The 26,871-nt window shown below is 40.2% G+C and overlaps 1 protein-coding gene across 1 annotated transcript in view; it reads right to left on the bottom strand.

The window, feature by feature from the left end:
* MROH9 (maestro heat like repeat family member 9) overlaps positions 1 to 26,871 on the bottom strand; it is a 183,677-nt gene that overhangs the window by 151,192 nt on the left and 5,614 nt on the right. The window contains exons 3-5 of the mRNA XM_048225366.1: positions 20,638 to 20,779; positions 17,025 to 17,122; positions 10,504 to 10,620 (exon numbers count right to left, since the gene is read on the bottom strand). Of these exons, the coding sequence (XP_048081323.1) occupies positions 10,504 to 10,620; positions 17,025 to 17,122; positions 20,638 to 20,779 (357 nt within the window). The remainder of the gene's footprint in view (positions 1 to 10,503; positions 10,621 to 17,024; positions 17,123 to 20,637; positions 20,780 to 26,871) is intronic.

Genomic DNA, 26,871 nt, shown 5'->3' with positions numbered 1-26,871 from the left:
TATTCAAATTTCAAGTCTTCATTAAAGCTGCGGGTCTGCTTTCCATTTGCCCATAGCTCTACTATTTTAGAGGTAGAAAGTTCAGGAGGAGAAGCAGCTGACTCCTGCTAGCAGATTGTGAGACTGGTCCAAGCCATTGTAAAGTCTGTGTGCTATTTCTGACTTTTCCTGTGCCTTATCTCATTTTAAGTTGAGATCATCACACGCCTTCTTCTTGGCTGGATGATTGTTAGACATTTACCATAGCTCTTGGCTGAGCTGTGGCAAACAGCAGGAACACCCACAAACAAAAAGACACCCCACCCAGTCATTTCAAGCACTCCAGCTCTTAATATCCACATGGATTCATTTATTCTTCATTTTGTTGGCCACCAATGAAATGTCTAGAAAATCACTACTTGAAGTGTGTCTTGTCTATTGGCCAATCCACAACTGGTTGTTACCAATTTGTTATGAGAGTGGTCCAAGGAGAGTAAGTGTTTAGAAACTTGTACAGCAGTTAGACAATGCCATGACATCCGAGCAAGTGGTCAGTTGAGTAGTCTCACTGAACAGGGTATACGCCAATGTGAGTGGGATTAAACTCAGGAAGTGAGCTGTATATGTCTTGAGTTATCTTATCCGGTCAGCCAGGACTGGTTACATAATTTTCAGGGCCCAATGCAAAATTAAAATGTGGGTCCCTTGTTCAAAAATTAAGATTTTCAAGATGGCAGGAGCAGAGCCTTAAAACAAACGAAGGGTCCTTCTAAGTACTGGGCTTTGTGCACGTGTGCAGGTCACGCACCCGGGAAGCCAGCCTGCCCACTTTGTGGGATTTTGTTATAACTTGTGATGTTTTAAGGTTAAATTGTCATCTACAAACTAAAAGTGTATAAATATCTGAGAAACCATAAACATATTTTCTTATGACTTACTGTTTCTGTTCTCAATTTAAGTTTTCATTTAACTCAATTTAATTTGAACTCAAGCCTGTTTTTCCATTTATGGTTTAGCATCATTAGATAAATTAGGATCGTAAGAAATGTGTCTTATTAATTTTTAACTCTTGTTTTCAGGTTGTAAAAGTTTCCCTGGACTTTTTGTCAAGAAAACACACACCTCTTCTGAAGGTGTCAGTGGTAATAAAACAAATAATGACAATGGAAGTTATTTAGAAATTCAAAATCCAAGGAGTTTGTTCTAGTGTGATTTAGAAATCTTACACTCCTCGCATATTGGATTCTATTTTGTAGCATAATGGAGGGCGAAGTGCATTATTGCAAAGATGTATTGGCTGATAAAGTGATAACACCATCCAAGAGGAAGTACCATTAATATATAAAACACGAAGAAGTAAGTTAAAAATCAAACAAGTATTTTTACAAGACAAAATGTATTAAGTAAGCTCTTCCTAGTCATGACTTTTTGGAATGTTCTGTTGCGTTTAAATGCTGAAAGAGGTGTGCCTGGGTGGCTCAGTCCTTAAGCATCTGCCTTAGGCTCAGCTCAGTCGTTAAGCACCTGCATTAGGCTCAGGTCATGAGCCCAGGGTCCTGGGATCGAGCCCTGCATCGGGCTCCCTGCTCAGCGGGAAGCCTGCTTCTCCCTCTCCCACTCCCCCTGCCTGTGTTCCCTCTCTCACTGCCTCTCTCGCTGTCAAAAAAATAAAATCTTTAAAAAAAAATGCTGAAAGACATCGATTGCCTCAAGATTTTATTTCATTGTGGTATGATTATAAATCCATCTTATCAAAAACTGGAGCTCTACCAAAAAATTCTCAGCATAAATTGAGATTTCCAAAGTATGATTACAGAATTTCTAAATTAAATCTTAGAAACCATTTGAACTGTAGTCATTGAATTTTTTTGGTTCCACCCTCGCTTTTGGAGCGATATCTTCTCCCTTGTAAGAATTGTTTCCAACAAAAATTGTGATTGTTCACGTCACTTATTAGTTGTAAGAGATTATACGTAGAGGCTTCATAATTTTTTTCCGTGAGTAGAATCAAGTGATATGCAAAATGACAGTGTTATTTTTTTCTCTCTCCAATCTTTTTATGTTTTATTGCATCTTCTTTACTTACTCCATTGGGAATGGGACCGCTAGTAAAATGTTAGGAGAAGGGGTGGTGGTGGACATGCTGGTGTCGTTCTTGATATCAAGGGGAAAGCTCCCAATATTTCACTGCTTAGTATGATATCCACTTTAGATTTCTTTCTAAAAAATAGTTTTATTTCTTAAAGAAAAAAGACGTTTCCTTCTGGTCTTAGTTTGTGCTTAATCCTGTTTAACCCATTGGAAGTTTCAACTAAATACCTGGAGTGTTTGCAAAGCTCCTTCTCCTTGGCGAGCTCTTGAAAGCAGCTTTTGTAGCCTCAGTCCCTGAAATGACCACCACCTTCGAACAACCCAGCAATCCCATTCCAATGTGTGTACCCAAGAGGGACCAGAACTTACAATTTCACAAAAACCTCTATTCACAAGTTTTAAAAACTGGAAATTAACACCCTCAAATCATGAATGGACCAACTGGAGCGGAACATTCATACAATGAATTACACCTCAATAATAACAAAGAACAAACTACTGATACAATAATATGGATAAATGTCAAATGCATTATCCTCAGTGAACAAAGCCAGTCTCAAATGGCTACGTTCCGATGATTTTATTGATAAGACATTCTGGAACAGCTAAGACAATAAGACAGAATCAGCATTTGCTAGAGGTGACTCTGCCTCTATCCACCCAAAAGAAATTTGCAACTGCAAATTGGCAATAGTCAGTTGCCACTTGAACGTGCTCTCTCATGGGAACCCCGGGCTTCTAACCAGGGCATAAAGCTGTCTCTTATTGGAGGATACCCCAGCCAGCCCGCCCTTCCCCACCCTTCCCCACCCTGGCAAGGCAGTCAAGTTCCCTCTAGATGTGACTACGGAGGGAATAAGTACCACTGGGTAGGTAAGAGTTTGAAATGAGTCACCTGCCAGGTTTCCACAAGAGCCCTTTCAGGTGGCCCAGCCTCTCCAGATTCAGGTCTTGTTACAGATATCTGGTTGCCATGAATCATGCCAAACGTACATTATATAGTATGTATATATAGTATGACCCTCTCCCCAGGCCTTGGGCAGCTATGTCCCTTCAGGCCTCTGGAGCTAGAGCATGGCCGCAACTGCCTGCACATCCTCTGATACAGAGGAAGTCCCACCCCCTCATCAATCTCTCTGAGGCAGCATCCGAAAACTGGCGACAGTCCGTCCCCATTTGGACTTGTGAACTTCTGGGGACCCAGGGGTAACTTCTCCAGCAACCAGGGCACTCAGGTGTATCTTATTCAGAAGATATCCTGCCCAGCCCACCTTTGCAGAGCAGTGGAGTTCAGGCCAGATCTACCTTCAGGGGAAACGGGGCCCCTGAATAGATAAGGATTTGGGAAAATGCAGATGTCTTGTTCCAGAATTGTCTGGTTTGAAAGATAAAAAATGATCTGGAAATGGATGGTGGTGATGGTTGCACAACATTGTGAATGTGCTTCATGTTGCTGAACTGTACCCCGAAAAATGGTTAAAATGGTAAATTTTCTGGGGTGTATATTACCAGAATTAAAAAAAATATTAAATATAGAACATGTAAAACTGAATAATGATAATGGTAACACATAAAATCTATGGGACACAGGGAAAGAACCACTTGAGAAGACATTTTTACTTTGAAGACATTTGTTAGGGGCCAAGAACATTTTTTTAAATAGAAGTTATGCATTTAACTTAAGAAGTTTGTAATAGATCAAGAGCAAACCCCCGAAATAAGAAAGAAGCACGTACTTAAAAATAAATCTAAGAACAGGAAAACCAATAAAAGAATAGTAACCTACAGCTGAATCTAAGAAATCAATAAAATAGATGAATCTCATAAAATGATCAGGAGAAAAGATACAAATAAGCATATCTGGGATTAAAAATAGAAAGGTATATAGAAATAACAGAGATTTTTATATACATATGTAAACTATATGTAAATATACATAATATGTAAATATGTAAAATATACATATGTAAGCTTAAAAGGCTTACAATGGATACATTCCAACGTATTTATAAAATGTCATATTGACACACACAAAAAAATAGAGGACCTGAGTAGGTCAGTATAATTTGGGAAAAAATACATTTTCAGGGTGATCGAAGACTTCTCTTTTTAAAAAATGTAAGCTTATATGGTTTTACAGGTAAATTCTACCATACTTTCAAGAAATTGGATCCTATCTTATTCAAGTTATCCCCCAAATAGAACAAAAAATACAACACTACCTATGCCATTTTCTGAAGCTATTTGAATCTTTATTCCCAAACTAGAAAAAGATAGTACAAGAAGATTATGGCCCATTTAGCTTAAGAACATGGAGGCAAAAATCCTAAAAACCATGCTAACTAATCAAATCCAACAGTGTCTTTTAAAAATAATAATTACCATCAAGAAAGAATTTCTCCTATAATAGGATAGTTTTTCACTAAAAAAATCTATCATTGAAATCATAAGAAATCTGATTATTTCAAAGCAGAAAAGTGTTATGTAAGCTTGAACATACACATGTGTGATTCTAAAAATTAGCAAATTGGAACTATAAGAAAGCTTTCTGAACTAGTTATTATAGGAATATAAAACTTTACAACGAACAGTCTAATTCCTTTAAGGCTTGGAACAAGACAAAGCTGTTCATTTGAAATTATTATTTAATGTAGAAGTGGAGATGGGGATGCAATAAGGGGGAAATGGCATATGGATTGGAATGAAAAAGATAAAAATCATCATTATTTACAGATGATATGATCGTCAGCAGAAGAGTCAGAGCTCTGACTACCAGCAAGAGAATTCAACAAGGTTATCAGATGAAAGGTACATTTACAAAAATTAGTAGCATTTATTTATAGCAAAAATTACTAACCAGGAAAAACTCTATAGAATAAGACGACATTCACAATATCAAGAAAAGTAGATATAATGCCTAGGAAATAACCAAAAATAAACAAAACTTTGTGGAGAAAGTTTTATCACCTTAATAAAGGATAAGAAAGATAATCCGAATAAGTGGAGAGAAATTCCACGCATTTGGATGGAAGGCTTTTATGTTATAAAGATGTCAATTCTCCCCCAAGTTAATTAATTAATTAATTAATTTTTAAAAAAGATTTTATTTATTTATTTATTTGACAGAGATAGAGACAGCCAGCGAGAGAGGGAACACAAGCAGGGGGAGTGGGAGAGGAAGAAGCAGGCTCATAGCGGAGGAGCCTGATGTGGGGCTCGATCCCAGAACGCCGGGATCATGCCCTGAGCCGAAGGCAGACGCTTAACCGCTGTGCCACCCAGGCGCCCCCCAAGTTTATTTATTAACTAAATGTACTCTCAATCAAGATTTCAACTTTATTTTTATGTATTTTATATTTAAATATTTATGGATGACTAAAAGTCCGTGAATGGCCACGTCAATGTGAAAATTTAAGAATAAAATGGTAGGATTGACCTATCCATGTTATGACACACTACAAAGCTTGAGTAATAAAAAAATATAATATTGGTGTAAAACAAAACAAATAGACTGATAGAAGAGGTTAGAGAGCCCAGAGACAAAGAAATTTGTACAGGGCAAATTAATATACAATAAATGTGGCTTCACAACTGAATGGGGAGAGGGAAGATAAATTCTTTGACAGATATTAGGAAGTTGTCTCAACATATGGAGAAAAATAAAACTCATTCCTAAAATAAAACTCATATCACATGCAAAAGTGAACTATACTTTAAATTTAATATTTTATTTTATTTAAGATTTTATTTATTTATTTGACAGAGAGAGAGAGAGCAGGAGAACACAAGCAGGGGGAGCAGCAGAGAGAGAGAGAGAAGCAGGCTCCTGGCTGAGCAGGGAGCCCAACACAGGGCTTGATCCCAGGACCCTGCGATCATGACCTGAGCCAAAGGCAGATGGCTCAACCCACTGAGCCACCCAGGCGCCCCTAAATTTAAGATTTTAAGCATGAATATTACATCTATGTGGTTAATGAAAAAAAAAAGGTGGGTGAATATTCTGGGATAGAATATTCTTAAGCCAAACTTTAAAAGCATGAAAAGGCAAAATAATTTTATACGATGCACACATATATTCTATATATCTGCTATATATGTATAATTATATCAAAATCAAGGTTTTCCAGTCCATGAGAGACCCCTAGACAATGTTGATAGATGAATGGCATCATATTTCTGATGTCAAAAACTACCATGAAATTATCATTTGGAATTTATTAGAAACTCTTAGTAATTAACTAGCAGAAGTAAAAGAACACCAAAGATATAAAAACATATTTGACAGAAGAGGAATCCCTAAGGGCTAATAAGCACATGAAGGAACCCTTACTCATAATCATGAGTAATCAGAGAAATACAGGCTAAAATAATGAGCTACTACTTTATATGTATTAGCTGGTCCAGAAAAAAGGAAGGGGAGAGGAATGAAAGGCCATGTTTTATGCTGAACATCACACAGAGTCAGCCATTCAAGAGTTTAAGCAACAAATCATATTCATTCTTCCCCTCTGGGAAGACGACTCTGGCTCTGGGATAGCCCATTGGTTTTCCCACAAGATTGTCTCCCATGTCTTTGTTAATAATAGAAATCCTAATTTGTAGTTCAGTCTATGGCCCCTTGAAATAAACCCCACACTTACCAGCTTCTCATAGCTAAGTGTGGCAATATGACTAAATAGCGTCCAATAAGCTGTAAGTAGAATGGATGGTTTTAACTTCTAGAAGGTGGGATCCTCTCTTTGCCCTTTCTTCCAGCTGCTAGCTGAAATACTGTTGTGATTGCCAGAGCTCAAGCAAAGGTTTGGGACCACATAGAAAAAGTCACATGCTAAAAAATGGGGAAGTAACAAGATAGAGGGGACCTGGGTCCTTGCCAACCATCCCCAGTTCTGACCCTTGTCCCATCAAGTCCAGACTTCTTATGTCTGAGAGGCTAGTACATTTCAATCTTATTTATTTTTATTTTCTTTCCACCTGTACCTGAACCCTAACTGATACAGGTTGCGCTGGACTGAAGGGCAGCAAAATCATATACCCTTGTTAGACAAAAGGGGCCAGTAAACAACACAAAAAATTATAAAGAAAACAAAAAGTGATAGTGACCTGAATGAGGATAATGGCAGCGTGAGGGCAGAAGTGGATGAATTCCAGAGACATTTGGGAGTTGGCACTGACAGAGGCTGTGGCTGATGGGGTGTAAGGATAACAAAGAAAGGTGATGCTACGATTGTCCTTTGTTGTGGGGGCTGTCCTGTGCACAGCAGGCTGGTTAGCAGCATCTCTGACCTCTACCTGTGAGAAGCCATTAACACCATGGTCACAGTCACAGCAATGAAAGCTAACTCCAGACATTGCCAAATGTCCGTTTGGGGGCAAAATTGTCTCCTGTTGAGAATTACTGACATAGGAGCAATTATGCTGCTAGTAAGTAAGGCACTTGCCTGACATTCCCCTGGCCTCCAGGCTTGTTTCAGGAATGGATACATAGCACATAGTTCACATTAAGAAAATGCTGAAAGAAGCTTTCTAGGAGTTTCTAGGAAAAGTTTATGTGTTCCCAAAAAAGAGTCACAGAAGGAATGGCTTTTCCTCTTTTGAATATCTTTGTGTGTTGATGTGAAGGCTGGATCTACTGCAGCCATTTTGTACTCTGCTGACTCACATGGGCGTGTAGACATGGCGTCAGGGGGTTGGGAGGGTCTTACCTTTGTTCTACTCCTGGTTTTCTAAGTATGTGAGTCCCAAATCTCCTTCATAAGTTAACCCAGTTTCTGTTACTTGCAGGCAAAATCTTCTAACCTATGCAGGGACTTTGGCAAGATCAGTTCCAGGGGAGTTTTTAGGGGCAGGTGCCGGACTAAGGTGATTTGAGGATTGAGTGGAAAGTAAAAAGCACAAGTTAGTGAATGAGAAAGACTCTTTCAAAAAGCTTAACCATGAAAGGACCCAGACAAGGCAGTAGACGGGGGTTGGAGATCGCAGAAGTATGTTCGTTTAGTTAAATGTGAGGAGGACGTGAGTTAATTCCTAATGAGAAGAGGCCAGTAAAAAAGAAGAGGTTGTAAAGAGAACAAGGCAGGAAAGTTTTCTCAAGAGAGGGCGTAGGTGGAGTGACTCATTTTGAGAGGAAGGAAGAACATCTCTAGTATTCTGACAACAGTGATGGAAAAGGGGTGCAGATAAATTTGTAGTGTGGAGACAACGATGCTAGGGAAGTCCTCTGTTGATCATTCAGGGAGAGAGTAGCAGAAGACATGGGTCACATCCACAAGGAAATTCTCAGAAAGTCTACAGAACTATCCAGATACAAGGTGCTATGCTTCATTTATATAAATCGGGGCTGTAATTAGCTCACTGAGGTCACATCTATGGTGCAAAACGAGTCCTTTTCCCTCTCCACATTGTATAAGATGCCCATTGATGGGTTGGAAGAAAGGTGTGTAAGAGTGGCATCAAGTTGGGCTTCACGGAATGAAAAGTTGCAAAGGTCAAAGGAGCACCCCCCCCCCCCAATTCTGGGCTGCTTCTCCTTGTGTACCTGTGTTGTCCATTCTAGGCCGTTCTGAGATGAAGTTCAGAGCAGGGGGAGTCTTTATGGCTACTGCTTACCAAACAAATGTGAGAAACGGCTGTTTAAAGTCCACTTTAACATGGTTTTCCGCTGGAACAGTGTCTGAACTTTAATAATCGAGTGTTTGGAAATCGTTAAGTAGCTGCCTTGACTTGTTTAACCCGATGGCCGCAGACATTTCGTCAAGCTGACATAGGATTTATGTCTCAATAACACAATAACAGTTAGTGAGCACCATGGTTCCAGAACGATTTATGCCTGATCTGCAATTAGAGAATGATTTACGCCCGAGCGAGGGGGAGAGTAATGAGAGACTCCGCTAAGAAACCCTGCATCCTGCTGCTGGACTGCTTTCCGTCGGGGGTGGAGAGGAGATGGCCATGCTCACTCCCTGATGTTTTTCCTTGATAGTTGTATCTTTAGGGAAAAAAAAAAATTAGTAAGTCTGAACTAGTTCTCTTGTCCTGGCAAAATGTTTCCAATCACTCTGGTTCCTATTAAACTCCAAATCGGTCTTGGACAAGGCAGAGATGAACGTAATCACAGGAACTCCATGCCAGACAAGATCCCTCCGTTTTCCCATCACTCATTTGGCCTTACCGAAGGGACAGTCCAGTGGCCACACTGTGTGTCCAGGAGCTGATTGCCTCCGTGTGAAAGTCACGAAACACTTGTCTCAAATCTGTCCTGATACCTGCAACCAATGAGCCGCTGAGTCCCCAGGATGCCGCAGAAGTTGCAATCAACACTCAGGTGGCTCCCTAGTGGCACGAACGTGGAGGAGGAGGAAGTCCCCAGGGGGTCAGAGCGGGCGCTCCGCAGTCAGCAAGCTTGGATCGACACCCTGTCTGCAATGGTATGTGGCTCTGAACCCTGGGGCCTCAGTTGCCTCACCTACAAATTGGGACAATAATACCTAACTCAGGGGATTGTTCTGAGAAAACTCGACCCTACGAATATACCACATGTCAGTAGTGGAATAATCAACAGAGAAAAAAAGTAAAGGCAGAGGTGAACAGGCTTCACTTGGAATAGCACCAAAGCACCAAAGCCCCTTGGAATAGCAAACAGAGAATTGGACTTACAGTAACAGGTCCTGGTTTAAATTCCAGCGTCTCCTGTGGGAACCATAATACATAGGTATGCCCTGTGGCTGTTCTGAGAAATACATGAGAAATCATTTATGAAAACACCTAATACTTGGCAGGTACTAAATAGATGTGCATTTTCTTCCTTCTTTCCAAGCAAGCAGGAAGAATTAGATGAGTTCAAATCTTGATTGCCAAAGTGTTAGCTTATGAGGGTGCTGTCCGTTTTGCAGGGGAAGGCGAGCCTTGCATGAATTTGTGAAGTGGGTATAGGCTTCCTTTGACATCCTCCCACTTTCTTCTTAACATTCTTTCTCCAGCCAGGCACCACCACTTCCAGCATCCACACAGACCTGCCTTTCCGAATTGCTGTCACAGGTATAAAGCAGTAGTACTCAGTTGTGAACTAATAATGGCTGAACGGATCATGAAAACAAGGGTTCTAGAATGTTAATTCAAAATCCCAAGGAGAAAAGGAAAGCCTTAAAGACTTAGGGGCACTATAATGATAAGGATGACATGTTAGAAAGACTTTTTTTTTTTTTTTTTTAGCTTTCCCCTCTTTCCCGCAGTATAACTTAGCCAGGTAGCCTGAGGGTTCTGTATCTTCCAGATCCTCCATTTTTTCTCAAACCAGCTATCACCAACCTGCTGTCCTCTCATGTGACCCCCAAAGGGCCCTGTCCCTTTGCTCACAGAGTCTGTCCTTCACTATGTTTGTCACTCAGCCACTCCAGGGACTCATGCACCAGACTGCAAGGACGATAAGCTCACGTTGTTCAGGCTCTTTGTTAGCTTTCTCCCTCTGGCGCACACTCATTACCGTGAAAATACATGCCCCAACTACTCCATGTTCCTCATAAGGCAAAGCTCCCGTTGGGCTTTCTATTTCTAATTTAAGAGAGACCTGCACACGTTATTGAATTTAAATTTGATGCAAGTATTTGCTTCCTAAGCAATAAGGAAGTCGGAAGTGAAAACACACATGGTTTGCAAAAATGCCTGAGTTGCCCAATCTTTTTTTACCAAAATATTTCATTTCCTTTGGATCTGAGGGCAAGTAAGTAAAATTATAATTTCTTTGTTTCAAGCAAAATTTTTAAAGGTGAGAAAAATGGATTAGCGTGTAGACCCAGAGTTGCAATATTTTTTTCATTCTGTTCTGCAAGTAGTTACTGACCACACACTGGGAATGGTGCTAGAGGGTGTTCAGGACACAGTTTAGACCTGGCTCCTGCCCTCTGAGAGAGCATGCCCTCTGCGTATGGGCTCCATGAATTTTATGGGGTTGGTATAAATTACCTGTACGGTGTGTCCATTTCCTCCACCAGACAGTGAGCAGGAAAGTGGCTTAATCAACTTTGTGATTCAGAGGTCTTCTGTCCTCAGTTGACACTTAAAATCCATTTTGATGCAGATTTCAATACGACTTGATATCCCCAGAGGAAAAAAGAATCCTCAGGACCAAGGGCATGAGTGAACCACGGAGACTTTCCTAAGGTTTTTGCGGGAGAGATTGAGATGGGGTTTAGAAAATCTTAAAGCCCATGGCACACCTCTTAAAAGTTCCTCATCAGTCGTGGGTTTTTCTCCAAATTCCTTCCATCTCCCCAATCAGTTCTCAGATCTGAGAAGCTGGGCTTGTTCTGCAGGCGGGGTCAATGGAGACTGAAACCCAGCCATGCCGCCCTCTCCAGGCTGAGAGCCCACCTGGCGGCTCTAGACACCAAAGGAATGGACTTCTTTTCTTTGCGCTAGGCCCTCTCCACTTGGCAACCTGGGCTCCGGCTGCACCTCACTTGAATATGGACCTTTTCCTACTTCCCACAGAAGCTGTGATGAGTTAGAGACCCTGGTGCTTCCCTGCCCTCTCTGTTCTTGTCTGTCAAACCGAATCTTATGTAGAATAAAAGTTTTACAAGTAAGAAACAAGTATCCGTCAATGCAAAAAAAATATCTGAGACAGCAAATGCAAAGTAGTCTTACAAATAAAAAATAGTATGATTTTTAAATGCTCTTGTCTTATGCCTGTAGGAATTATGTGTCTTGGCAAAATGTGCTACAGTATCAACATAATTCCTACTAAATTTCCACTTTATCATGTGTACAATTTTTTTCACTGCAAAATTTGTAGGCATGTTTATTATACATCTCCTTTTAACCATCAATAAAATTTAATTCAGAGCAGTAGGAAAATGGGGAGTTTGCTCTCCATTAGTGAAAGTCTGAATTATAAAATATCTTTAGAGAAATACATTTTGCTTCTTCCAAGTACTTAATAACTTCCAATTAAGAAAACAAAGCGTTGCCAAGTGGAGGAACCTTAACAATCTATTTTAGCGACTGCATAAAAGTTTTAAAAGATTGTAATTAACATACAAATTTCTGTATTGCAAATAGCTCCTTCCAGGACTTGGAAGTTTCCTCTCTCATAAGTAAATCAAGCATCTCTCTTTGTATTTTTCTTGAGAGTTACATTCATTTAGTAAACTACTGGTTAACAGTTTAAAAGGAACTTTCATCTTTGCTTCTGTGAAAGTGATCATTTTCTTAAATCCCAAAGTCAAATAATCAGGGGGTCATTCTACTTTTTTTTCCCTCCAATGTAGTTGTATATGTAACAGTACAACATCCCTCCTGTTACGCCCTCCTGCCCATCACCCCACTCCCAAATCCACACACACCCAGACACTATTTTTCCTTCTAAGAAGTCCCCAGGGAAGAAGAATATCCCAGTACCACCATCCGATGTGGTCAGGGCTCATAAATAAAAGAGGTAAATTTCAGTTACCTGGAAATACCTACATCCTGCCAAGGCTGCAATCATTCTCTCACTTATAAATTCTAAGTTTAAATTAAACCAAATCCCAATCTTTCTTGGCTCCAACTCTTCCCTTTTGGTGAAGTTTGCATTCTTGGTTTAAAGAAAAGAAAGGCTTACTTTTTTTTTTAAGGGGCTCAAGGCTTCTTGGACATTGAATGGTTTTTACAAAGTACCATTTTGTTGAGTGCAAAAGAATAAGAAACAGCTGGGTTACATTTCCTTTGAAATGCACATTTAGTTAAAAATTAAAGACAAAAAAATAAAAAGCACTAGAGAAAAACACTTTTTGGTTTTGCCAAGACCCAAACCATTTAAGAAAAAGAAAGGATAAGAGAGAAGAGAAAAGAATAGTTTGAAATGTTTTGCCAACCCAGTTCCCCTTTCTGTGGTCCTAAAGTTCATTAAGCCTGAAATAAAATCGCGCAAGACCCAAAATTAGTTTGAACTGGTTCTGGAAACGGTTATGAGTCTGTTAAGCATGAAGGGATTCAATAAATATTTCTCCTTTCTTTTCTCTTCTAACCCAAGAATAGTTGCAGTCAATTTTTTTCTTACTAGTTTCTGAATTTTGCCAAACTCTCCCTGATAGAGAGAAGGTTCCTAAACAGAGGGATTGAATTTAAGTAGAAAACTACATTCTAGTGGCTCAAGTTCCTGGAAACATGTTTGTACTACAAATAGTAAATAAATAATAAAAGTGATTCCAGGGAATGAAAAGTTGCTAGCTCCCTGCCAACTTGCTTTCATCACACAATAGAAAAACAAAAAGTCAATCTTGCCCTAGAATTATAGGTAAAATGGGCCCATATGTGGTCATGTTGATTTCAATTCAATTTAACAAACACCATTCAGCACCTACCATGTTCAAATCAAGGACTAGGTGCTACATGAGGATTTAAATAAATAAGCAATGACCTCAGAAATGGATAGAAGGGAGGGAAGGGAAAAACTAAAATATAAACTATAGAATAGAACTGGAAAATAATTCCCATATCACAACATCAAAATTGATTTATTCAGTTCCAGAGTTCTCAAGATGCAAAACTTCACGAAGTTATCTTTTTTTCTAAAGTAGTTTACAATTTCAGGTACAGAAGTGTGTATAAAAAACTTACATTAAAGGCATCATATGACTATTCCATTATTTCAGAAACACTTGTTTAAAAAGTGTTTCAGGATGGCTAACTGTGGAGTGATTCGTCGTGCTTATTTGAAAGTCTCTCGTTAGAATTTCCAGAATAAGTTAACTGACAAGAAAAATATTTTTACAGTTTCATACATTTATTAGGCAGAAATTTAACTGCCTCATGCCAGTGTTGTCAAAACTGAGAAAAGTTAATCTTCCAAACTCGCCAGTTTTTGTCTTGTTAGATTTCGTCCTGCCCTCAACACAAACTCAACAGACCCAAGTTTCTCACTACACTTCAATGCTGCCTATATTCTTCTATGAAAAGTAATCTGATATGTCAATTAACACTAGAGTAACACTGTTTTGTCTTCCTGAAAGTCTTCGTACTTCTTTTTTCTTTTTTTAAAGATTTCATTTATTTATATGACAGAGAGAGACAGCCAGGGAGAGAGGGAACACAAGCAGGGGGAGTGGGAGAGGAAGAAGCAGGCTCCCAGTGGAGGAATCCGATGTGGGGCTCGATCCCAGGACTCCGGGATCGCACCCTGAGCCAAAGGCAGACGCTTAACCACTGAGCCAGCCAGGCACCCCAAGTCTTTGTGCTTCTCAAAAAGATACCTGAGAGAGGATTTTAATAACCCATTAAGCCTGTTTCCCATCAGGATTTGTAAGTAACCAAGTAAGATAGGAGCCGTAAGGAGAAGGTTCTGGGGCTGGCAGTAGACATGATGCTGTGCCAGTGTCAGGGACTAAGAGAGGTGGCTCATCATGACTCAGGCGGGGGAGGTAAGCATTAGTGTCTTCAGTGAAGATTCAGGTACTTGGTTGGCACCAGGACCCCACCATGACAGTGCAGTGCTCTGTCGGAAAATAGGACCCAGCAGCTGGGCACCCTGGCAATCAGTGATGCTCAGATGCTGTAGTCCAGACTGACTCACAGGCAGTAGTCAAGGTGCTTGGGTATCCAGGCACTAGCGCCTGACCCGGTGCTGCAGGAGCCCCGTTGTCTGGAGAAGCAAAAGGCAAGAGCAGAAGGGAGGACTTAGTTTCTAGGAAGGGGGCCCAGGACAGAAGCTCTGGTGTGAACGGGGACAGCTGACAAGTTTCCTGGAGTGGCTGTGAGGGTGTGTGTGATGGGTCAGCTGCCAGCACAGTCTCAGGCTCAGAGACAAGAACCTCAGGCTCTCAAAGCCCCATTGTCAGTATGAGGTCACTGTTAGAAGGAGCCGGGCAACCTGAACAAATGTGGAAACTCCTTTGGCCAGCCCCAGAGCTGACTGAGCACGGAGCATGCCAGTGGGGACAGGCAGAGGAGAAGGCAAACACAGGGAAGACGAGTCCAGAGATGGCAAGAATGGATTTCCTTAATGAGGGAGAAATAGACCCAGAACAAGGAAAGGGGACTTCCTCTGGTATTCAGAAGAAGTTCAGTCTATTTTGCTTACTAGGTAGACATTAGTCTTAGGAATATACTGACTTTGAAGCATGATACACCTTTTCTTCCCAAGCAAGTCTGCTCGCCAGCTCTCAAAAAGGCGATGGATAACCCCAGCTTCACTTTAGGTGTTTATAGAGTGGGATTTACAGGTTTCCTAATGCGAGCACGGCAAACACTTTAGAATAGCAGGAGACCTCCAAAAAATTCCAAGAGGATAATTTTGTTTTTGCAAAAACTGATGAAACTTGATGATAAAGTCATAGGAAATAAGAAATCCTGGGTAAAATGAGCGTGGTAAAATTTGGAGATGAGGAATCGTGTCTCTCAGTATTTTAGTACCCTCTTAAAACCTCAGAAAGATGGAGGCTGGACCAGGTCATCCCCTATAGCAAGAACTTGCTAACTGCTACTACTAGGTAACTGTCCCTGTGACCTTGCCTTGCCTTGCCTTGCCCAGCTCCAGCTTTGTCTTGAAAAGGACTCCATCCTACTCTGACCCCCTCTCTCGGATTTGTGGTCTGCCCATCCAGCCCACACGTCTGTCTTTCCTTCCTGCTTGGCCCTCCTGGTAGTGCCCTGCCTCCCAGCCTCTAGCCATGGCCCGGTAGCGTCCCAGCCAACACGCCGACTGCATGGGGAGTTTTGTAAATCTGGCATCTTTCTCTGCTCTTGACGGAATCTAAGGAACTTCAACAGCACCTAACAGAGCTTGGTGCTTAAAAAGTTGCTTAAAGACACTTAAGGAATTTAATTTAGCTCTTATCTTTATTAATAGTGAATGCAATTAGGATTTCCCAAATTATCCTATATGTAATATATTGAGAAAAGTCTCTGATTTGTCCCTGGGGTCGGAACCCCTGGAGCAGTGGGGGCAAAGCAAGGTAAACCCCAGTTATGCTCCGTGTGTCCTGGGGCCAGGCAGGCTACAGTGGGGTCAGTAAAGCCTCCCGTGCCCTGTTGTATGGGTTTCTGTAAGGACCCACTTCTGCACACTTTATTCAATCACAGCACAAATCTAAATATCATCTGAAAAGTGCATTTCTGTGGAACAGCCTTTTCCCCATGGGGCCGGATAAGTGAGATATCTCTGTACTTGATTCTATTTTACAAAGTGCACAAACAATTCGGGACTTGAAGAAAACCCTCTGGGCTTCTCTAGCCATGTTGAGCCTGGCCACAGGCCACTCCCGCTGCAGACCAGCATATGAAAAACTGAACGGCAAATTCTCTGTTTTAGAACATAAACCTCCACCAGGCCCCGCATGACACTACATCATTTTTGCTGCGGCTGGTGGTTAACCTAAAACTTTCCAGAACGGAGCTGTGTGGAAACTCTTCTGCCTCTCTTCCCTTCTGATTCTTTACCCTCTCCTGCCTGCCACGTGTATAGGCTGCCATCAACAGGAGTGTGTCACTCTGAGCACCCAATACAGAAAGCAGCACGTGCCCTGAAAGAACAGGTTTATCAACAGGACACAGAAAAATCAGACCAGAAATTGTTTGGCCTTTTTCAAAGAACCAGAGGCAGCCATGGTTCTTCCAGGATTGATTTCCCTCGAATACCTGGTGATTTGACAGGCTGGTTCTAGTCTCCAGCGGACACCGCTAATCTTCATGGGCCCCCTGCCACACTCTCACGTACCCCAAGTAACATATTGTCAAAACGAAACTATTTCAGTCTTAGTTTTACCCCCCCCCCCCAAAACAGACTCCAACTTCTCCCATACCCCAAAGTAAGGTTATCCAGGCAGGGTTTGCAAAGAAGATGCCTAATTGCAGGCTTTGATACCTTGGCCTGTTACCCACTTGAAAGCATAAAATATTTGAAGTTAAAGTATTCAGGGAGTGTACAATCAAAAGGGTTTTGAAAAGAGCTATTAGGGTACTATGGATTGTGTTCTCACCTTGTCCCCAACTAGAGAATCCTAGGGAAAGGGGCATTCGGGAGAGTTTGATATGCATCCCCTGGTGCTCAGGACCTCTAATGGCATCTAGCTTACATCTAAGAAATCAAAAAGGCAAGAGATTGAAGCTGACTAGCAGGTCTGCCAGCAGAGCTGAGGCATGAGGCATCGCGGTGACCCGCACTCCCAGGGGGAAACAGTGGGATGGTGCATCATTCCCACGGGTCATGAGAGAGAGAGAGAGAGAGGGAGAGAGAGAGAGATGCCACTTCACAACAGTACTAGTCAAGTAAACTTCTTGGCCCCTTTTCAGGGTACTAGATGATGGACGGAATACGAATGGATCACCCACTCTGCTGCGTGCTGAAAAAAGATGCTCCCGCAGAGCGGGAACCAGTCTGAATGGCATAGTTGGCTACAGACCAGTGCTGCTATGATGGATTCCAGGGGATCCTGGAGTCCCCTTTCATTGGTTTGCTGCACTGAGACATTTTAGAGTGGCACACGATTCTGAGAATTTAATCAAAGCTTAAAGTGTTCGTCTTGCAGAAAATTTTAAATGCGATTTCAGGGTGTTTCCAGACCTCTTGAAGATGCTCATGGACCACTGTTTACTTTCCTCTGCCGTGTGTCCTACCAGGTGAAGGGGGCCTGATTTAACTCAGCCCACCCCATGTAACCAGCACCATTCAGCAGGTGGTTCCTGGCATTCTGTGTGCCACTCACAGCCTCCCCCAGAACCACTGGTCCTGGAATGCTAGTCTCATGCTCCCACTTCCTAGGCTGGATCCCTTCTTCCTGGTATCTGACCTGGAATCTTATTTAATTCTATAACTCTCTTGGTTCAAACTTAATAAACCCCACCCAACACAGTCTAGCCCAGATTTTGGAAATGCGCTGCTTCCCATCCAACATCCAACATCTTTGTCTGGAGAACAACCCTTTGAAAGTCTTTATAAATCTTGCTTAGCTTAAGGATTGAATCTAGGTTAAAGTAAAAAAAAAAAAAAAAAAAAAAAAAAAAAACCCCGTGGATGAAATAACACTTAAACTCTCATCTTTTATTTGCATTTCCGTGTTAATAAATTTCAGATCTTTGTTTCAGAGAAGATTTGTTGAAGAGTTTGAGAATAGCATCAAGAGAAGAAAGTCTCCTAAGAGAGGAAAAGGGAGTTTGGAGGGTGGAGTGTAAAATTATTAATTTTTCCTGTTCCTCATTTTTGCTCGGGACCCACACTAAGCTGGATGCCTAAAACTTAGTACAGAAAAAGCTTTCTGACAGAAAACACTTGGGTTATTGCTGAGAGTGTTTTGGATGGCGTGGCATTCTGCCGTGCCTTTGGCATCAACTACGGTTAACTAAAAATTGTGTGTATAGTGTTGATGTGTGCCTGATGAGCGAGAGTCTAAAGCACTGCCTCTGCCCCTGAGTGTGGCCCCACTTAAGACATAGAATGGATGGAGCACACCCCCAAGGCTGCAGTTCTTAGTGGATCGGAAATAGACTTGGGTCAGCAAGCAGAGCAAACCAGACAGCCTGACTTTTTCTTACCCAATAGAAATTTGAATTGTTAGAATGTATTCACATCTCACCATTTAGGGATTTATGCCTGCAAGTCCACTATCATTAAAGAGTTATATGCGTACATTCCCCTTTCCATTGCAGGGATTACAAACCCCTAATGATAGTAAATTATTCTCTCTTGCGCCATATACTACGATTTCTCTGTGGAATTTTCTAGGCTGTTTTGTAAGGCACTACAGCCCTAATGAAGTGTTATTTATACTACACACTGATTTTCTGCTTTGTTTTTAAAGTTTCTCCTTGTTCCATCTTTTTTGATTTATCATACATTTAGCAGACCTAAGTATGAAAGCCATTTTTCTGTCACTCTTCAAACTTTAAATGAACAAGACTTTTTATGAAGTGTAATTTTCAATAACAATGAAACATTAGAAACCCCTCTTGGAACTCCTTGTTCCATTCCTGCCTGTGGTTTTTTTTTTTTTTTTCCTGTTTTTCTTTTCTTTTCTCCCTGGTTTCCCACCAGTGCTGTCTAAGATTGCATAGCCTCTGATATATGGAACTAGGGATCCAGTGGGGTGTCAGAAGAATTTCCTCTTACTTGATTATCAAACACCATAGACATGTGCACAACAGGCTGTGCATACAATTAACAAACTAATGACTTAGCTTAATTTGGGGTTTTGAGTGGCTTAAAGGTACACAGGGAGACATAGGGTTAGTTTTCTAGAAGATGGCAGTTTTCCTTTGATGTTGGTCTCATTTACACTTACATCTAAAACAAATAACTTCTAATCATTCTCCCCTAAGAGCCTAAGATTCTAATCAATCAGTCTGGATTAGAAATCATCACTGCACCATTTTTTTTTAGCTATGTGATTTGAAAGCCTTTATAGAGCTTCTAGAAAATGGGTATCATCAAAGTAAGCACCGTATGAAGAACATGTGGTGGAATATGTGACAGAGGTTAACATGATTTACACAATAGAGTCTCAATAAATACTACCTTGCCTCCCCTCCCCTGTTTTCCTTTCCTCTCCTCTCCTCCATTCCAACCACTGTGTTCCAACTAAATTCATTCCTAAAACAACAAGTTTGTTGTAATATCTGTGGCAGACAAATTTGCTTGTCTTCCTCACTGCCATCTCCACCACCCTCTCCCTACGCAACCCCTTCTTTTGCTTGCCAAGGGAAGTTGATTCCTATAACAACCTTGGTCAGGGAATCATGATTGAAATAAGCCAACGGTAGTAATTCCATAATCTTGGAAGGTGACTAGATTTAGGAATAGACAGGTAGCTTAATGTTTACCAATAGTACATGCAAGAAAAGCTACTGGGGACATTGGGGGAAAGATTTTCTCACAAATGTAAAGATTTTTGGGAGACTTCTGGGAAGATGGCAGAGTAGGAGGAATCTAAACTCATCTTGTCCCACAGACATACTAGATAACAGCCACATCAGTGCAACCAACCCAGAAAATGACTCAAAATTTGGTAGAACAGACTTTCCACAGTTAATCTTACAGACGAGGCCACATCAAAAGGGTAGGAGGCGCAGCAATACAGTCAGGAACCAAACTCACAGTGAGGCTAACCATTAAAAGGAGGGACACCACAGTCACAAAGAAGCGAGAGAAGCAGACCCCAAACCAGGTAATCCAGGCATAGGGGACATGCACTGGGAAGATGAGTCCCCATAACATTTCTCTTTGAAAACCAGTGAGGCTTAACTTTGTGAGTTTTTTTTTACAATCAGTGGGGCTTACATCTGAGTACATTAAAAATTAGTGGGTTTGCCCCTGGAAGAACCAGTGGGTGATAGGAAACTGAATCCTGACTCTTAAAGAGACAGCATAACAAATAATTCCACAGAAATACAACATAGAAGCAGCAATTTGAAAAGTGCCTGGGTTATATGTGAAGGAGATTTATTTACTAATCTTAGAATATACTCTGGCAGGGCAGGGATCTTTAGGAGACTTCTCCAAAACCCAAGGAACTAGCAGGTGTCATTTCTCTCACCCCCACCTACCCAGCCTAGATAGTTAGATGCCTGTGGGAATCAGGTCGAACATCCCCCACCTACCTTGCTGACACTTCATGCCCTGCAGCTCTCTGATCTGCCCCATCTAACCCACCCTCAGGAGTCCCACCAAAGCAGCTCCGGCTGCGTCTCACCCTGCAAGCAGCCCCAGCAGGGACCAGTGCCACTTCAAAGTGACTCCTTCCTTGACAAGAGGGGTAGATAACCACACATACCATTTTGATTATAACCCCAACAGCTGGGCCTTTCAACCAGCAGGGCGGGGAAACTGAATTACTGATCAGCGTGTCTGTAGCCCCAGCACACCAACAGGGGCAAGCATCTGATCTGACTGCCAGCCCTGCCTATGAACAAAAGCTTCTCAGGAGACAAGATAGGGAGAGTTCCCTGTGGGTTAGTGTTATGGTAGCCCCAATAGATGGTCTGGGGGCAGGCATCTGATTTGACTGCCAGCCTCCCCACCAACAAAAGCCTCTCGGAAAACAACACAGAGAGTGCCTTGCAGTGCAGTGCCCTTGCAGTTCTGGCAATGGGCTGAGGGCAGGCATCTGGTCTGACTGCTGATGTCACCCAACTCCAAGCCCATGGCAGCCCCAAACTGACCCCTTAACAGCATAGGGACCAAACCTGGCCCACAGGAGACAAAGAAAGCCATTGTAGCTGACTGGACTAAAGGCAAACAAAGCTTAGCCACAACAGTAGGGCACACACAATGCACATAAGAGATGCCCCTGAAGTGCCTGGTTCTGGTGAACAGGAGACATTGTGCTACGGAGCACCACGGGACCTCTTCTTCATAAGTTCAGGAGACACAGCAGACTTTCCTAACACAGAAAAACAAATGCAGAGAGTGAGACAAAATGAGAAGAGAGAGGAATATGTTCCCAATGAAAGAACAGGACAAAACCACAGCAAAAAGAACAAAATGAAATGAAGATAAGCAATATGCCTTATAAAATTTCAAAGTAGTGATTGAGAAGCGTGGAGGATATCAGTGAGAGCTTCCACAAAGAGATAGATAATGTAAAATAGACCCAATCAGAGATGACGAACTCAATAGCTGAAATTAAAAATGCACTAAAAAGAATCAATAGTAGATTAGAGTGGGAAGAAAAATGGATCAGCATGCTGGAAGATAGAGTATTGGTAAGCAACCAAGCAGAACAGCAAAAAGAAAAAAAGAATAACAAAAAAATGGAAATACGTTAAAGGAACTCGGCCACATCATCAAGCATAATAACATTCATATTATAGGGATGTCAGGAGGAGAAGAGACAGAAAGGGGAACAGAAAATTAATTTGAAAAAATAATAGCTAAAAACTTCCATAATCTAGGGAGAGAAAACAGACATTCAAATCCAGGAGGCATAGAGAACTACCCATAAAATCAACCCAAGGAGGTCCACACCAAGACACATTGTAATTAAAATGGCAAAAAATAGTGATAAAGACAGAAATACAGTTACATACAAGGGAAACCCCATAAGGTTATCAGCTGATTTTACAGCAGAAATTTTACTGGCCAGAAGTGAGTGGCATGATATATTCAAAGTACTATCAGGAGAAACCTATAACTAAGTACAATCTACCCAGCAAGGCTATCATTCAGAATGGAAGGAGAAATAAAGGGTTTTCCAGACAAATAAAAGCTAAAGGAGTTCACCACTAAACCAGACTAACAGGAAACATTAAAGGGAACTCATTGGGTGGAAAGAAAAGGCCATAATCAGGAGTAAGAAAATTATGAAAATCATGTTTGTATTCACAGGTAAATACAAACATAATAACAGTAATAGAGTAATCACTTACAAAACCAGTATGGAGGTTACAGGATAAAAGCATTAAAATCAATTGCATCTATAAAAATCAGTCAGAGGGTGCCTGGGTGGCTCAATCGGTTGAGCAGCCAACTTGATTTTGGCTCAGGCCATGATCTGAAGGTCCTGGGATTGAGCCCCACATCAGGCTCGGCACCCATTGGGTAGTCTTCTTGAGGATTCTCTCTCCCTCTCCTGCTGTCCCTCCTCCCACTCATGCATGTGTGCACTCTATCTCTTTCTCGAAAATAAATAAATAAATAAATCTTTAAAATAATAAAAATAAAAATCAGTCAAGGGATTCACAAAATAAAAGGATGTAAAGTATGACATCATATACATAAATTGGGGGGAGGGGAGAAAAAATTTAGGGCTTCTAGAGTGGGTTCAAACTGTGACCATCATATTAATATAGGCAACTATACGCATAAGGTGTTGTATATGAGCTTAATGGTAACCACAACTGAAAGACCTGTTATAAATATGAAAAAATAAAGAGAAAGGAATCCAAGCATATCACTAAAGAAAGTCATCACACCTGAAGGAAGGAGAGCACGAGAAGAAAATGAGGAACTCCAAAAACAACTGTAAAATAAGGAACAATATGGTAATAAGTGCATACCTATCAAAAATTACTTTTAATGTAAATGGATGAAATACTCCAATGAAAAGACATAGGGTCACTGAATGGATAAAAAATGAGACCTATCTATATGATGCTTGCAAGAGACTCACTTCAGACCTAAAGACACATGTATACTGAAAGTAAAGGGATAGAAAAACATTATCATGCAAATAGAAGTGAAAAGAAAGCTGGGGTAGCAATACTTATATTGGACAAAATAGACTTTAACACAGTCTGTAACAAGAGGCAAAGAAGGATACTACATAATGATAAAGGGAAAAATCCAACAAGAAGATATAACAATTGTAAATATTTACACATTCAACATGCGAGCACCTAAATACATAAAACAACTATTGACAGACATAAAGGAAGAAATTCACAGTAATACAATAATAGTAGGGGACTTTAACACCCCACTTACAACAATGGATAGATCATTCAAGTAGAAAATCAACAAGGAAACAGTCACTTTAAATGACACATTGAACCACAAAGATATAACAGATATATTTAGAATATTCCATCCAAAAACAGCATAATACATTCTTTTCGGGTGCATATGGAACATTCTCCAGGATAGATAACATGTTAGGCCACAAAACAAGTCCTAACAAATTCAAAAAGATTGAAATTATATACATGCATCTTTTCCAACCACAATAGTATGAAACTAGAAATCAATCACACACACACAAGAAACCAACCAACCAACCAACCAACCAAACAAACAAACAAACAAAAACGTGGAAAGAACACAAATACATGGAGGCTAAATAACATGATAAACAATGAATGGGTCAACCAAGAAGTCAAAGAGGAAATAAAAAAATATATGGAGACAAATGAAAATAAAAACACAAAGGTCCAAAAAACTCTGGGATGCAGCAAAAGCTGTTCTAAGAGGGAGGATTATAGAAATACAGGCCTACCTCAGAAGCAAGAAATATCTCAAATAAACAACTCAACCTTACACCTAAGGGAGTTAGAAAAAGAAAAACAAACAAACCCCAAAGCCAATAGAAGGAAGGAAATAATAAAGATCAGAGCAGAAATAAATAAAATGGAGACTGAGGAAACAATGTAACAGATCAATGAAACCAGGAGCTGTTTTTTTTAAAAAAGATCAACAAAATTGATAAACCTTTATCCAGACTGATTTAAAAAAAAAAAAAAGCAGAGAGAGAGAGGGAGAGAGAGAGGAAAGGACTCAAATAACCAAAATTATAAATGAAAGAAGAGAAATAATTGACACCACAGAAATACAAAGGATTATAAGAGAATATTATGAAAAATTATATGTGAATGAATTGGACAACCTACAACAAATGGATAAATTCCTAGAAACACATAACCTCCCAAAACTGAATCAGAAAATCTGAACAGACCAATTACTAGCAAAGAAATTGAATCAGTAATCAAAAAACTCCCAACAAACAAAAGTCAAGGAATAGATGACTTCACAGGTGAATTCTACCACATATTTAAAGAAGAGTTAATACCTACTCTTTGCAAACTATTTCAAATAATAGAAGAGGAAGGAAAACTTCCAAATTTATTCTATGAGGCCAGCATTACCTTAATATCAAAACCAGATAAAGACACTACAAAAAAAAGAAAACTATAGGCCAATATCTCTGATGAACAGAAATGCAAAAATCCTCAACAAAATATTAGCAAACCAAGTCCAACAATACATTAAAAAAAAAATCATTCACCACAATCAAGTCAGATTGATTCCAGAGATACAAGGTGGTTCAATATTACAGATCAATCAACTTGATACAACACATTAATAAGAGAAAGGATAAAAACCATATGATCATCTCAACAGACACAGAAAAAGCATTTGACAAAGTACAACATCCATTTATGATAAAAACTCTCAACAAAGTAGGTCTAGATGGAACACACATACCTCAAAGTCCGTGTATGAAAAATGCACAGCTAACATCATACTCAATAGTTAAAAACTGAGAGCTTTCCTCTAAAAACAGGAAAAAGACAAGGATGTCCACTCTCATCACTTCTATTCAACATAGTACTGTAAGTCCTAGCCACAGCAATCAGACAAGAAAAAGGAATAAAGGCATCCAAATTGGTAAGGAAGAAATAAAACTTTCAGTACTTCTAGATGACATGATACTATATATAGAAAATCCTAAAGAATTCACCAAAAACTACTAAAATGAATAAAGAAGTTCAGTAGAGTTGCAGGATACAAAATGAACATATGGAAATCTGTTGTAATGGGAAAAAGACATCTCTTCTACAAATGATGTTGGGAAAACTGGGCAGCTACATGCAGAAGAATCAAACTGGATCACTTTCTTACACCATACAGAAAAATAAACTCGAAATAGATTAAAGATCTGAATGTGAGACCTGAACCCATAAAATTTTGGAAGAAAACATAGGCAGTAATTCTTTGACATCAGCTATAAAAACATTTTTCTAGATTTGTCTTCTCTGGCAAGAGAAACAAAAGCAAAGTTAAACTATTGAAACAACACCAAAATAACGTTTCTGCACAAAGAAGGAAACCATCATCACCAAAAAAAAGGCAATCTACCGAATGGGAGACATATTTGCAAATGATATATTCAATGAGGAGTTAATATGCAAAATATTTAAAGAACTTATACAACTCAGCACCAAAAATAAAAATAATAATAATATTAATCCAATTATAAAATGGGCAGAGACCTAAATAGACATTTCTCCAAAGAAGACATACAGATGGCCAACAAACACATGAAAAGAGGCTCAACATCACTAATCATCAGGGAAATGCAAATTAAAACCACAATAAATGTCTGTCAGAGTGGCTAAAATCAAAAACAGAAGAAACAACAAGTGTTGGTGAAGATGTGGAGAAAAAAGGAACCCTTGGGCACTCTTGGTGGGAATGTAAATTGGTGTAGCTACTGGGGAAAACAGTATGGAGTTGTCTCAAAAAATTAAAAATAGAATTGTCATGTGATCCAGTAATTCCACTCTTGAGTATTTACCCTCCCCCACCCAAAGAAAACACTAATTTGAAAAGATCTATGCACTGGTATGTTTATTGCAGCATTATTTATAATAATCAAGATATGGAAGCAACCCAAGTGTCCATGGAACGATGAATGGATAAAGAAGATGTGGTATGTATACACAATGATATTACTCAGCCATAAAAAGGAACGAAATCTCACCATTTACAACAACATGGATGGATCTAGAAGGTATAACGGTAAGTGCAACAAGTTAGAGACAAATATTGTATGATTTTAGTCATATGTGGAATTTAAGAAACAAAACAAATGAACACACCAATTAAAAAAAGAGACAAATGAAAGAGTCTTAACTAAAGAGAACAAATTGGTGGTTGCCAGAGGGGAAGTGGGTTGGGGGGATGGGTGAAATAGATAAAGGGGATTAAGAGTACACTTATCTTGATGCACACTGAGAAAAGTATAGAATTGTTGAATCATAGTATTGTGCACCTGAAGCTAGTATGACACTGTATGTTAATTACACTTGAAGAATAATAGTAATAATAAAAGATTCATGGAGCACATCCCCCTCCTCTTTTTAAACAAAAGTGGTCATGTCTTCATGGGATGCTTGAAACTGCAGCAGTAATGCTCTTGTACATGAGATATCACCAACACATATGGCAGAGTAGAAAGATGGAAACCCCAGTCCTTGGGGACATTGCCGTGCTGCTGAACAGCCCCTCCCCGCTGCATTAGATCACAGGTGCCTTAGGGTTTAAGAGTCTTTGGGTCAGTAGTCTGTTCTTTGCAGCAGAAATCAGCTCACTGCCAGTGTTTCACAGACCCACGTAAA

This window comes from Ursus arctos, unplaced genomic scaffold (assembly GCF_023065955.2).
Source record: "Ursus arctos isolate Adak ecotype North America unplaced genomic scaffold, UrsArc2.0 scaffold_2, whole genome shotgun sequence".
NCBI lineage: Eukaryota > Metazoa > Chordata > Mammalia > Carnivora > Ursidae > Ursus > Ursus arctos.
The sequence above is the reverse complement of the archived record's forward strand: the minus strand, read 5'-3'. Positions and strand labels throughout refer to the sequence as shown.